Source organism: Sciurus carolinensis, chromosome 2, assembly GCF_902686445.1.
Source record: "Sciurus carolinensis chromosome 2, mSciCar1.2, whole genome shotgun sequence".
NCBI classification, from domain to species: domain Eukaryota; kingdom Metazoa; phylum Chordata; class Mammalia; order Rodentia; family Sciuridae; genus Sciurus; species Sciurus carolinensis.
This window is the reverse complement of record NC_062214.1, coordinates 23,522,509-23,537,342: the sequence shown is the minus strand read 5'-3', so window position 1 is coordinate 23,537,342 and position 14,834 is coordinate 23,522,509. Positions and strand designations below refer to the sequence as shown.

General features: G+C 41.5%; 1 protein-coding gene across 4 annotated transcripts in view; it reads left to right on the top strand.

Annotated features, from left to right (window-relative positions):
• The window catches only part of Raly (RALY heterogeneous nuclear ribonucleoprotein), a 72,552-nt gene extending 69,726 nt beyond the window's left edge, over positions 1 to 2,826 (top strand). For all 4 annotated transcript variants that reach the window (XM_047541059.1, XM_047541060.1, XM_047541058.1 and 1 more), the window contains 2 exons: positions 1,119 to 1,167; positions 2,467 to 2,826. In XM_047541059.1, coding sequence (XP_047397015.1) covers positions 1,119 to 1,163 — 45 coding nt within the window. In that variant the 3' untranslated portion in view covers positions 1,164 to 1,167; positions 2,467 to 2,826. The remainder of the gene's footprint in view (positions 1 to 1,118; positions 1,168 to 2,466) is intronic.
• Positions 2,827 to 14,834: the final 12,008 nt, after the last annotated feature.

Here is a 14,834-nt window from a genome sequence, read left to right as displayed (position 1 = left end):
TGACCCTCCTTTCCTTCCCAGGGGTTCTAGTCCTTTGGGGAGGAAGAAAAAATGAGCCGGGAGCAGTTCCCTATTTTAGCTTTTAGTCATAAGTCCCACTGAGGACAGGGGCACATTTCAGCTAGGCCTAACGCCCATTCTGGCCCCTGTTCTCCATGTGGGTTAGAGAAAGGGAGAATTTAGCTCAAGAGGCGCATACATGGTCTTCAGAATTCCAGAACAGGTCTTGGATTGCCTGGGGAAGGCACAGGGAGGTGGGTATCAGTTCTACACAAGGATTTTCCATAAGCCTTTACTGATTGAGCATGAAGCAGGCTGTCTCATAAGGGAGTGGGTTCCTATCTATAGTGGAAGGATTTGGGCTGGGGAGCCATTGACAGGGCTCTGACATTGAGAGGGTAGACCAGACTCAGGATATAATATACCTGCTGTATACTTGTTACTCATTAACTTAATGAACACTCATAAGCACCACTTCCTATAGTTCTAAGTTGATTAACCTTAACAGCAGTCTTGTACTGTGTAAAGTGTTACTGTTCCCCTATTTTACCCTTGAGGAAACTGAGACTCAGAAGAGTCAGGTAACTTCCTCAGGGCCTTGGAGTTAATAAGGCTTCAAGCCAGGCTTGGAGCCCAAACTTACTCAATCTGGAGCTTCTTTTTATCACTGCTGGACTCTTGCATGAGGACAGATGCCCTTCCTCATGCCTAGCTTGTCTTTCTTTGAACCTATCCTAATACTTCATCTTATTCTCTTGGGCTTAGTAGTCTCCATAAAGGCCCTCAAGAAACTCCAAAGATGGGGATCCCACCAGTCTTAAAGGCTGTCAGCTTACTCTAATCCAAGGTCTTTCTATGCAGAGAAATGTGCCCGCTGCCACTTCTACAGCTCCCATGACTAGTTTCTTCTCTCTCCTGGGGGCCCTCAGATTATTCTTTCAGGATCATCAGCCTTATTGATTGGTTCCATAGTCATTCCCCTTGGCTGCCCCTCCTCTTTTCTGCCTATTCTCCAGATGTGCTCTGGGCCCCAGGACCTTCTGGATGGGTAGATTCAGGACAGGACTCAGATGTTGCAGTGAGTGATATATGGTCTCTGCTTGCCTTCTCCCTCTCAGGAGCACAGCCAGGACACAGATGCGGAGGATGGGGCCTTGCAGTAAGCAGGTATGGGGGCCATGATGGGGGAGAGGGAGGGGAACAGTGAAGTACAGGACGTGCCTCTTCCCTGGAGCAGGCCTAGAAGGGTAGCACTATGTTCAGGAATGAAAGCCCCTTCACATCCAGCATCTTGCCATAACCCCATGTGGTAGAGGCTTGGCAGGCTGAGGAAGCAGAATGTCATGCATAGCCATACCCACTCAGCAAGGGTTCCCTCAGCACTCTTAGCCATGTTGCCTATCCTCCACCCTTGAGGAACTTCTAGTCTGGTGGAGGAAGATAACAAACTATTGCCACCCAGTGTGAGCAAGATGACAATAGAGGGAAGTCTAGATGGAGGAAGAAACTGTGTGTAGCTGAGCCTGCTCATGATTGAGGGAGAAGCATTCCACACCAAGGGAACATCTTTAGCAGAGGTGCAGTACTGTGACAGTCCTTGAGTGTGATGAAGCCAAGAGACTCTCATATTGCAGTCCAGTTCTGCATAGTAGGGAGAGAGCACTGCTCATCATCACAGGGTGATGACTATGAAGCATCCTGTGTGCTAGGTTTAGGGACTTAGGCTTGATCCTGTTGTAGGGAGGAAATGCCCTGTGTGACAGTAACTCCACCTGCTTTGTCTGATTACATCTTTAGCCCTGCAGGGTTGAGATTGTTCCAGTATAACAGATGTGGAAACTTAGTTACTGAAGGGTGTGGGGAGATACTACATATTTTACAAGATCCCAAGGTAGTAATTGATGTATCTTAACTTGAAACCCAGTGGATGTAGCCTTAAAGCCCACTTGCTGACCACTGTCCACTACCCTTCCTATAGGGAAGCTAGGTCACATCCAACTATCTGATCCATTCCCTAGGGACCATGTTCAGAATACGACAGGCTTAGGGTGAAGGGAGATCTCAAACACCAGTGCTCCCAGGGAGGTGTCTTGATAGATGATCCATTTATGTTTTAGGATACTTCCACCACAAGGGCTTCTAGAACAGTTAAGTTTAGAAAATTCCTCATGTACAGTCTTTCTTTGTGGAATTCCATAACTTGTTTTCACCAGGGGGGCTAACTTTTGTCTTGTGAAGCTAGTTCGTAAGTTAGGTGTAGGAGCTTAGGTGAGGAAATAGAAGCACATAGAGGGGTCAAGACTTGCCCTTGGTTATATGGCCAGAAAATTATGAGCTCAGAGCCAAAGTGCAGGCATCTCTTTGTCTGCAGATAACATTCCACCCTTTCTTTTTCCCTACCCCTGTGATCAAGAGTACCAGGGTCCCTTCCTCTCAGCCTTGGTGTCTTCTTTGTCTCTTTCTCAGCCTGACAGGAGCAGCGGCCACCAGCAGAAGGGCATCAGTGTCCCAGACCTCAAGCTGGGCACCCACCCCTGGATGCCAGCCTGTAGTGGGTGCCAGAGGAAAGCTGGCAGCAGGCACTCCTCCCCCACCCCCACATCCCAGCCAGTGCCACATCCTCTGCAGGTGGAGTTCCCAGTCTACCCGTTCCCCATGCACCTTCCCTGTCCGCACTGCCCAGGCTAGAGGGCAGGGTACAGGGGTTCCCTACACTCTGCTTCCTCTCCCCAGGACAAGCCCAGGCTTGGGGTTTTTCTATAGTTTTGGAGGGGCGGGTGGTACAAGGAGGGGACCCTGACAATAAAGAGATTGGATCTAAACCTACTCTAAGATGGGATGGCTTGTGTTTCTCATGACTGTATCCTGGCCTGTCTGCCCACCAGAAAGCTGATCAGTTATACCCTTTCTGTTCTTACCTCCTTCACTCATCCCTCCCAGGGAATTTTGTCTAGGGTGTGTAATACTGATCCATCTGGGCCTTAGTTTCCTAAAATGGTGATAAGAATGGCCAGTAGGGCTGCTAGAGAGGTTTGGATGAGTACTTTCTGCTTGCTAAAGTGCCAAGCAGTTGTGAACCATTTGCTACCCAGTAGTAGATCATGGCCTCATCTCTTTCCCGTTTCTCATTAAATCTTGTCTTTCCCAGAATCTACTACCTCCTTGGCCTTCTCTATCCTGCCTTAGGATAACATGTTTTTTTCACTTGGACTTTGTCTTCTCACTAGCCTCCCAATCTCCACCTTCCCTCCTGTGCAATTTCCCACCACCCACCATAGTGTTTTTTCTTTTTCTTTTAAGTTTTTTTTTATAATCTTAACTGGCTTTATTTTTGATTCTCAAATTGGGCAATAATTCATTCCATAAAATAGAATAAATGTTTCCATGAGCAGAGTTGGTTACATGGACAGAAAAAACCTGTGAAGAAAACAAAAACAAAGAACCAAAAGTTATTTTCCCCTTTTTGGTCAGGCTCTCCCTTAGGTGAGTGTGGTCAAACCTTAGGATATTCTTGCTACTTTAAGTCACCATTATTTTGGACTTCTGATTTCAGTACATCTTCATAGGTTATAGGGTCCTCGTAGTCACACATTTCTCTGTTTTCGTCATTCCAACCCAAGAGAGACCATTTGGCAGTCAACAGATAACTGTGTGCAAACAATTAAAATTCTTTGAGAAGGTACAACCAGGATGACTACTGTTATGACTGGAGGATAATATCAAGAGTTTGGATTATGCTCCTTAGCCAGTCTCTGAACCAAACCAACTAAATCAAATAGATCAGAGACAGGTGAGAAATCAAGTAGAGTCTGTTCATTAATTTTACAATACTTAACATATTTATCTATGTGGAATGAGAAGCGTCAGCAACTGATCTCTTCCCTGTTCAACTAGGTACTATCATCTAGCATTATAGCAGTGGGTTAGGACTGGGGGTGTAGCTGAGAAAGAAAAAAAGAGGAATGGGATAAATTAAAGCAGAGAGTACTTCGTCTACAAAAGAGACCATAGTATAGTTTTGAACAAATGGTTACATTAGGGATGTAACTAAAGTTACCTGGTCCACAGGGTAAGTGGACTAAAGGATTTCTTAGGATCTGTATCTGGGTTTGACATGATAGATCCAACACTCCATCAGATCACCCACAGAAACTACTGGTTGTGAAATTCTAATTACAGCATCCTGCCAAGTGAAAGAGGTAAGCATCAGCAAAGAAAAATTAAGAAAGGTAAGAGTCTTATGGTAGGGATTCTTATTCTATCAAGCTCAGGAGAAGTTGGTCACAGTATAAAGTCATCATTTTCTCATCTGGTTTGTAGTTTAAATATCCCTGGCTGTGGTCAGGCATTTTAGAGAACTGTCTATGTGGCCCACTAGGCACTTGGGTTCCAAGTGTCAGCTTTAGGTGCCTTCACCCAACTTTTTGCCTAACTTGCTTACCTAACTTGTCCTTTGAAATTTACTTTGAGTTGTTCAGCTTCAGTTTATAGGACTTCAGAAACTGAGCAGTTTTTGTTTTTGGTTGGAGAGTTACTGCCAGATATTAGAGAAAATGAGAAGAATCCAGAATCTAGTCCAGTCTGTGCTAATTATAAAAACTCAAAAGTAGCGAACTGGGATACAATCTAATAACAAGTGTACTGTATATTTTTTTCTGAAACACTTCTGTCTATAACTACCCACATTTTTACTAAAGGTAATCACATTAAAATCAGCTTATTTGCATAATAGGTCCATTATATGCATAATAGACAGTAAGTGATTATATGCATAAGTGTAGCCTGAAAAATCATATTCTTTTTAAATTTGTTTGGTTGGAAATTTGACAAGAAACCTCAGATTGGATTTTTAAAATACCTTGAGACTAGAAAGCCAAACCAAGACAGACTTCAGACTTACCTGTACTACCTGTATCTTGAGGGTTTTGGGTCTCCCAGGACGTGATGGTTTTTACTCATTTGCTATTAAAGCTGGGAACCCTTAAAGCCAGGGATTGTATGAGCATTCATAAATCTGGCACCCCAGTGACAACCAGTATTTCCATTTGTATCCTGTTATAAAAAGAATAATTTTTTTTGAAGTTATGCACATTACTATATTGCCACATAAAGAAGAATACTCAAATATAACTTCCATATTCTGGAGGGATCAGAGAGAAAAAGTGAATGTTTGAATTTTCATTTATAAAAGTATATTTTATGAAATTTCTATAAACTATAGTTAGAAAGAAACTTCCCTTAAATCTGGAAAGTGAACTACAAAAACAGTGTTAAAAACTGTAAAAATCAATAATTGTTTTTCATCAGTTCGTCAGTCTTGTTTAATTCTTATTGTTTGATTGTAGTCAGCAGTTTCATAAGCCCATCAAAACTTACATTAGAGTTCTTACCAAGTCCAAACGTAGAAATTTTTACTTGTCAGAGTGCTTTTCATCCTTTTCATGAACCTCCCTGACAAAGATATACAGCACTTTAGGATTATAGTTGCTTCTAGAAAGGCATCAGAATGAAACAATTTAACTGTGGACAATGAAACTTAAGGTAGCCACAAGCCATGATCTGGTTAGAGTTTATCTCTCTGGCATACAGTAATTTAACATAACTGATTTGTGACTAATAGGAGATACCAAGACATGTCAGGTTTCTAGGACTCTTACACAATATTTGGAGCACATATTAACAAATCCATACAACTGAAAGAAGGCTAAATGTCATTTCTTGTTCAACAATGCTTCCTATGTAATTTAACAAGTCAAAGTAAGCCTAATATGTCTCATTTTACTTTCCTCTGGCAATCCCAAAGTTAGTAAGTTCATAAGGTGTGATTTTAGAATTTGATGTGGGGAAATCTGTCAAACATTGCAGGGCTTAAATAGGATCAAAATTTATTGTGAAATCAAAGTGACAAAAAATTTCAAGGGCACAAAGCACAATAAATTGTAGAATCTTTTCTATTTTCTAGGTGAGTTATCTTTAAAGTAAAGAAAAACTTGTAATTCTTAAGAGCAAGTAGGGTGTTAGGGTTAGAGTTAGGGTTAGGGAGGGGGGCAAGAATGGAGGAAGGAAGGACTGTATAGAGGGAAAAGAGGGGTGGGAGGGGTGGAGGGAAGGGAAAAAATAACAATGCATCAAACAACATTACCCTATGTAAATTTATGATTACACAAATGGTATGCCTTTACACCATGTACAAACAGAAACAACATGTATCCCATTTGTTTACAATAAAAAAAAAGAAAAAAAAAGAGCAAGTAGATCAGAAAATCTTGTTAGCATAGTTTTGCATCTGGGTACTTTCTATATTAATGCCTAATTTTTACAAAAACTTGTAATTCCCTTCTAACTTAGCCAACTATATTTCACAAAAATTTCTTTTACAAGGGCTGGGGTTGTCTCTCATTGGTAGAGCTCTTGCCTAGCATGTGTGAGGCACAGGGTTCAATTCTCAGCACGAATAAAATAAAGATCCATCAATAACTAAAAAATATTTAAAAATTTTTCTTTTACAAGACTGATCTTCCACAGACCTTCCAGAATTTCCCTCAACCATTAGTCGTTTTTCCTATACTTTTCTTCTCTCTCATACTGGAAGAATCACTGTTTCCCCCTGAAAACAACTGTCCTGGTATGTGGAGTTGTGTCCCATCTTATTTTTAGTTACCATCTATCACAATTGTAATCCTTAGCAAATTATGAACCAGTGCTTTCTAGAAATTCCACAATTTCTACTTAGTCCTGACAATTTTTAAATATAGAACAGGACACATTTACTAAAAGACCCAAATATATTTAGCTTCTTTATACTATATAAAAGCCAGATGCCAAAAATATAAATATAAACTTCAAACTTATGCTTAATAATTTATGTTTTAGTGTTTTAACTTTATTGAGAAATGACCCAGAACTTAATTTCATTTTTAAGGTTTCAAGTTACCAAAAAAGAAAGAAAAGAAACCATGAAGAATTCAGATATAAATGTTTATGCCATTTACATTTACCTAATTTACTGTTGTTATATTTGAATTGCTTTGGAAAACAAAACTAACCATTGTCTTTACTACTGTTTTTTGTTCTAACCAAAGCAGATTCTGAGCACCCACTTGGAACATAGGACAGTTACTAAGGGCAAGGCCCATCTGGGGTGTTGGCTCACACACCAGGTACAGAGGCTAGGTAACTGAACACAATGCCTAGAGGCTCCAACCCTTCCCAGCTGAGCCTGGCTCCACTCTGAGGCTGGTAGTTCAGGTGCCATAGAAACATTCTTGTCTCCAAGCTTCACCACGGCCACCTGTCCAGACCTCAGGGGCTTAAAGGCAAACACATAAGCTCAAAGCAAGATGGAAACAAGTCCACAGGGGAACACAGCAGCCGGTCTTCACAGTCTCAGCTCATCAACAGGTCAGGCAAATATTAAAAATATTGCAGAAGAGCAGAGACTTAAAAAACAAAAGATTAAGTCAACATGTTTTCCTTTTCCTCTCTTCTCTCAACAACTGATATCCATCAAGCACCTCATTCTCATTGTGCTTGTCTGCTCCTAGGCTGGACCCATAGCCTCATACATCTATACATGTGTATACATATATACACACGTATATGCTTGTAGTCTGATTAATGGATTAAGTGCTTAACTTTTCCTTAAGTCAGTTAAATAAGGTTGTTTCATATATTTTGATCTATCGTGTGTACATATGGATAACAATGATATACAGAAACAGACTCTACAGCTTTTAAGCATGCTAGGCAAGTGCTGTACCGCTGAGCTACAGCCTGAGGCCAGCATTCTTCAATTGCCTATTCTGATACTGTTTCCTCCTTGAGACAGCCAGTTCTTTAATCACTTGTCCCCCATCACTCTGAACAAATGTTAGCAAGACAACCCTAAATTTGAAAGAGTTTCAAAGTAGTCCTGTTAATTTAACTTGTTTCTTGATTAGATTATTTACTTCAGGGTGTAACTCATTTGCAAATAGGGCAAAAGAAGTATTTTCTATGCCTGCTTGACCTGAGGACTTGAACTTTGTTCTTTACCTAGGTTTCTTCATCCTCGGGGTAACAGAGCAAAAAAGTTGGTAGTTTTTAGTTGCTTAAGCTTTTCATAGGGTCTTTGGTTAAAGTCTTTTTAAGTGGCGATAAAAAATTTGAGGGGTTGAGGAAGTAGCTCAGTGGTAAAGCATATGCTCAGCACATGGGGGGGTAATAGTTTTGTTTGAAATCTTTTTAGAAATTTCTGTGCATCAATTTAACGTGACCCCTTAATAAGATTTTGCCAGTTTTGTAAGCATTTTGTACCTTCCAGGGTCAGATACCTAACACATGTGAAAAGGGCATAGTGGGAAGGCAGGAGTACTCAGATGCTTAGCAATTAGGCATCCCACTTTTATTTTGGATCTTTTACGTCTCAGAGATAAAAGCCTAACCCGGTTAGGATGTGTTTGGTGGCAAGTGTTCTAATGGTGGCAAACTGCCCATAAATTGTGACTTTGGCTCTAGAGCCCCTCACAACTTAACCAATGATCTTTCCCAGTTCAGTGTGTAAGAAAAGGATAGAATCCAAGTAACTGCAGATTCTGAGCAGTTGTTCATGCCCCCTGTAGTATAGCTGTCACTGATAGTTACCTTAAAGACTAACTTTGACTCAGCTACCACAAACCAAAAGTGAAGAGCGCTCTCACTATGCAAGGTAATCCAGGTACCCCAAATGGCAAAAAGATTGTGGAACTAAATACAAAAAGCAGAGTCTGGCCCAAGAGAGATTGACTTCGACCTTCAGTGCTCTGTGAGGAAGATAGGAGACCTCAATGGAGTCAGCAGCACTTCTTTAGCTATGTTCTTCAAGGGGCCTCAGGAGTTACCAGCAGTCTCGTTCAGGTTCCTTTGCGGAATAACCAAATCATGTTATTTCTGAAACAAGTTCATTCCCTATGTAAAAGCTTTCACTGACTGACTTGTCATCAGGACAAAAATCCCAGTTCCTGAATGCGATGTGTGATCCTGCTTGCTCTGGCCTACTTGTCACCACCCCTTTCCTGCCCTCCATGCAAACCATCCACTCTAGCCTCACAATACATCCAAGTGCTTCATGCTCTAGGCAGTTTTGGTAGCAAGGAATAGAGCCCCCACTGGTTAGTTACCTCAAGTCAAGAGATGGGGCCCCTGTCGTGGGCCAGTCTAGACGTTTGGTTTGTTCTAATACCTGGCCAAGTTTCTTCAAACTTCTACTTCACAGATTATATACAGTTCATCATGCCCTAATATATCCAATTTCCCTTTTATTTCCCACACGGAATTAATTTTTCCCCACTTCAGGTTCCCAAAAGAATTAACTGCCTCAGCAGATCCTTTTGAGTTTAGTCATAGGTTATAGGCACGTACCTGTCCAGCGAAGTAGGTGATAAAGGACTGGGGTTGTGGCTCAGTGGTAGAGCGCTTGCCTAGCATGCGTGAGGAACTAGGTTCATTCCTCAGCACCATGTAAAAATAATAAATGGTTAAAAAAATGTTTAAAAAAATCAGAAATTGAGTCAGAAACATTAAAAAAAAAAAAAAGTGGGTGATACAGATGTGGCCCCCTAGACTGTTCTCATTAGTATGAGGCAGCAGAGGGCAGCACCAGAGATGTATTTTATTCTATACTGCACTCCATCTAGCTCCTCATTCCTACTGCCTTACCTGGGAAATATCTACTCACCATTAAGCTGCTGCTCAAGGATCATCGCTTCTGAGTATCCCAGACCAACCCATTGCTCTTCAAGAACTACATTTTCCCTCCTCTGAGAAGCCTTCCAGAAGATGGAAACTTGGGTCCATCATCAGAAAGGGGGTGGCCTTGGTTCTTCCTTTCCATCTTTACATGTTCCTCAAGATTTGCCAGGCTGCTGGAATTCTTGTTGAAAATTTCTATCACCAGTTCTGTAGCATAGCTTCCACCAAAGCTTTCATCTGGACCTTAGCTATAGGTTCTGGTGGAGGATGAGGCTGGGTTGGGACAGTGCTCAGGCCCTCCTGAGTATAAAATACCCCAGGGAGGGCTGGGGTTGTGGCTCAGTGGTAGAGCTTGTCTGTGAGGCACTGGGTTTGATACTCAGCACCGCATATAAATAAATGAATAAAAATAAAGGTCTACCAACATCTTAAAAAAAAGGGAAGTCTGTTGTCTTGTATGTCCAACATCTACTTTTGTATTGTTTTTTTAAACCTTTATTTTTATGTGGTGTTGAGAATCAAACCTAGTTCCTCACACATGCTAGGCAAGCTCTACCACCGAGCTATGACCCCAACCTCTTATACTCTTAATTATATATATATTCTTAAACATATATATTCTTACTCCTTGGCTCTGCGTGTAAGCATTTCCTGGGTGCTCCACTAAGTTCTTTACATAGTTCACATATTTCCTTTTACAACATCCCTCAGGGGTAGAGATACTCATCCCATGTAGTAGTTGGGAAGTTGACTGTCCAAGCTCATATAGAGGAGGCATGACGTATAAATCCCCAGTCTTATCCTAAGTGACTCTTTAAAATAAATACTGCTTTTGATTTCTGCGACACACTTTCCTGGTTCTCCACTGTGCTTCCTGTGTTCTTTCTTGAGTGCCTCCTGTCAGCCCTTCTCCACCCACTTTTGTGGATGACATAACCCATGGCTTCAGACTCACTGTCTCCACCTTTCATTTTTGCAGGGTGTTGGGGGGGTGGGGTTACTGAGGATTGAACTCAGGGGCACTCGACCACTGAGCTACATCCCCAGCCCTATTGTGTATTTTATTTGGAGACAGTCTCAGTTGCTTAGCACCTTGCCATTGCTGACACTGGCTTTGAACTCATTATCCTCCTATCTCATTCTCCCAAACTGCTGGGATTACAGGCATGCAGCACCGCACCCAGCTCCCCACCTCTTAATTCCAGTCTTCCCCATGGACCATCAGACAGCTGCACTTGGGTATCCATAAGGACCTCATTTGAGTTCTGCCCTGTCCAGTTTTTTCTTCATGAATCCCCATCTTGGGGAATGGTACTACTTTCTACCTATTGTTCATGCCAACTTCCTTTACTTCTTGCTCTCCCAACTGTTAATTCTTCCATGATGTGTCTTGGTTGTAACCCTGTTCACCCCACTGCCTTATGTAAGATTCATTTCATATCTTACTTTTACTTTTGCAATAATCTTCTAATTTCCCCTTCTCTAGCTCAGTACCTCCCCTTCCAAAATCTGCCCCTAATCTGGAGCCACATGGAACTCTTGGGGACTTGTGCTCTCTGGCTTCTGTGCCTCTAGACATGCTGTTGCCTCTACCTCAAATGCGCATGTCTTCTCCCACTGGATAACCCCCAGTACCCTTCATAGATCAGCTCAGAAATCACCTGCTCAGACATTCCTGACCTGAATTAGAACTGTCCCTCCTGGGTGCTACTTTCCTCATAACTAATAGACAATTTACTCTTATCATTCCCACTAGACTGTAAGTTCCTAGAGGACAGGGACTGTCTTCTGCTACAGGTACTTAGATGACACTTATGAACAGCTCTGCTGATAGGCAGCACTGCAGAATGGTTAAGAGCATACCTGGAAGTACATCTGGCACTACCATTTACTAGCTGTGACCTTGGGTGAGTTGCTTAACCTAACCCCATTTCCTTATCTGGAAATAATAGTAGAAGGGTTGCTGTGAAGAGTGAGTGAGTTAATATAAAGCACCTAGAACAGGGCCTGGCAAACAGTAAGGATTTTGGGCAGTGTTAGCCACTTATAGGTATGTAATAATAGCCCAGATTCTGGACCATACAAGCATCTGTCATGGTGCTCTGGTACACTTGAAACTGAAAATTTTGGTATTAATTCTCAGAGATCAAAATAGTTGATACATAATTTGTTGCCACTGATGGCATAATTAGATTTGGTCAGTTTCCCATTGGATTTTGGCTTCAATTTTGCTTCTGACACATTTAAAAGTACATGAAAGTCTACAGCTGGCAAATACAGTTTTTAAAAATGCCCATTAAAATGTCATTTTTATGAGGAGGATGAGGCAGGAGGATCACCAAGTTCAAAGCCAGCCTCAGCAACTCAGTAAGGCACTAAGCAACTTACGCTTACTCATAAGTTATGCTTACTCACTATCTCAAAAAGATATAAAGGGCCAGGGATGTGGGTTCACTCCTTGGTATCAAAAAAAGTCATTTTAATATGAATATTCATTTTCCCTTAGAATAGCTGGTTCTCCAATGGCTTCAAATGTATTCATAAAACAAGCCAACTTTAAATGAAAGGGCAGTCATTTTATGAAGTTTTTGGAGTATCTTATGTTGTCGAGGGAATGCTTGAAAGGATAGTTACAAAGGCCCCAACTCAGGTATTTATTTGGTTCTTTATTCTTTCAAGAATATTTTCATTAATGTGACAAAGCTCCAAGGACTAAGCCTTTGTTGCAAATCCTTGCAAAATTTGGTGTCCCTTTGGCCGAGGGTGGAGAGTTCATTTGGATCACTGTGACAGGCAACCATCCCAAGATCAGTCATTAAGCCCATTTTCACCATAAAACAGCAGCAGTGTCTATAGTCCTCAGGATTTAGTGTGAAAAGCACACACTCAGCAGGGCCAACTGGTACCAGCCTTTGGGAAAAGGGTTACAAGTGCTACTAGCCATTTATGTCTCCTGCCCTCTGACCCTGAAATTCCACCCTGGGAATTTAGCCTAAGTAAACTGCCCAACAGAAAGAAAGTAATTCTATATGCCAGGCAGACCTGGGTTAATTAAGCACTTTACATATACTGTAAACTTTTACGCCTTTGAGATAGGCATTCTCCATTTTACAGGATGAGAATACAAGATGTAATCAATGGCTGAAGAGGACTGCCATTCTGGACTGTTCAAAACCCACACTTACAGTATTATTAAGAATTACCAAGCACCCACCATTAAAGTATTGATTTTAAAAACTATGGCATAGCATGGCTGGACTATAATGAAGTCTTAAAAATTATGAAGACTGTACTAACTTGGGAAAGAAGATCTTGACACTAAATGGTTGTATGGTAGTAGCACAGTAGGAATCTTAAAAAGTTTCATCTCAACTCAAAGAAAACACCAAAAGCTACAAGGCCTAACTTCTAAAAACATGTTATAGGTTGGGGATATAGCTCAGTGGCAAAGAGCTTGCTTGGCATGCATAGGGCCCCCAGCACAGTCAGTCAATATACATTACAAAAGTGAAATGTTCTCCACAAATGTGACATCTTATCCCTGTCAGAGCAAGGGAGCTAGATGGGGGATACAGAGCAGGGGCCTCAGACACTACCCAGCAGCATGTCTTTAGGTTATTCTCCCAACATTTTTTTTCTGCAGAACACTTATCCTCCAAGAGATTTGGCAGGGAAAGGCAGAGTGGCTGTCTGCACATTTTATACTTCTCTTAAAGAAACCCATTCAAGTGTTTATGTAATATCTACAATGATTTTTAAAGTCATTTTTATGTGGTGCTGAGGATTGAACCCAGTACCTCATACATGTTAGGCAAGCGCTCTGCCACTGAGCTACAGCCTCAGCCCCCAATATCTACAGCTTTTTTGGCACTGCTTTGCTGTCAGCACTGGGTACACATAAGTGAATAAAACAAAAATCTCTTGCAGTCAAAACTTAATTTCATGGTGGACCAGGGGGTAGTATCTTGTCCACAGGAGACTGGGACCTGAAATGTAAAATGAACCCAGTGGATGCCCTGGGAAAGCTTTAAGCTTTTCTGTTAAGTGGGAATGAGGGGTATGAATTAACAGGATGTTCCAAAGAGTAGAGTTACAACCGCATGTTTATATGCAGATGAAAATGTGTATCAGCACATTAAAGTTTCCTTATACAATTATGAAACTATTTATTCTCAGGTTTTTCTTTACCACAGTACCCCTTTTCCTTTTTCTTAACACTGTTTCTAAGTTAATTTGAGTTGTAATTGATGGTCTGGTCTCAGAAGTAAAACATAACTCTTGATCAGAAACCCTTGAATGCCTTTGTTTTCTTCATTTAGTGGCAAGATTCCTTTCAATTGAGCTCAGGGTGGTAAGAAGTAGTAGAGATGTAAGAGGCTGATGCTACTTGTGTATGGGTAATCTAGGGTAACCCAGCATTTTCAGTATAGCCAATTTTAACCAAACAGTATCTCAAATGGAGAATCTTAAAAGGGGCAGAATCTATCATGAGAATCTGTTTTGAGAACTGGAGATGAAATCACCATAACTGTTTATGAATCTGTCATCAAACTCCCACGCCTTCCCTTAAGAGGTCCCACTAAGTAAAGAAATGAATAAAACACACATACATACACACAAAAGCAAAGGAGCGCTAATTATACAAGAGGCACTGATCCTTGCTTTATTTATGTAGTAATATCCAACATTGGGAATTGTGTGGGTATAGATACAAAAAAAAGGAAAATGGGTCATAAACAATAGTTGGGTTCATCATGGCAGTGATGACAGCTCAACCAGTGTGTGGTCCCTTCAGGACCTACTTGGTTGAGGGAAGGCTCCCTCTATCACTACATAGCCAAGGTACTTTGGTAACACCTGGCCTATACTTTAAAATTAAGGGTCACAGTGATTAAAAACATATGGTCAAGACACTCAGGGCCAAGTGACTGCTCTTGGGCTACTTAGTATAAACAGCCTGGCAACAAGAAAGCGAGTACTGTGTATGCCTTATCCTAGCAGCCTGGGGCAAGGCAGCTCACAGCAGAGACCCAGGAGACAGCCTTCTCCCTGTGCATCAATGGAAAAACCCTTCCAGCTAAGTCTTCAGGAGGCAGAACTGGAGGTACCAGAAACACCACACAAGC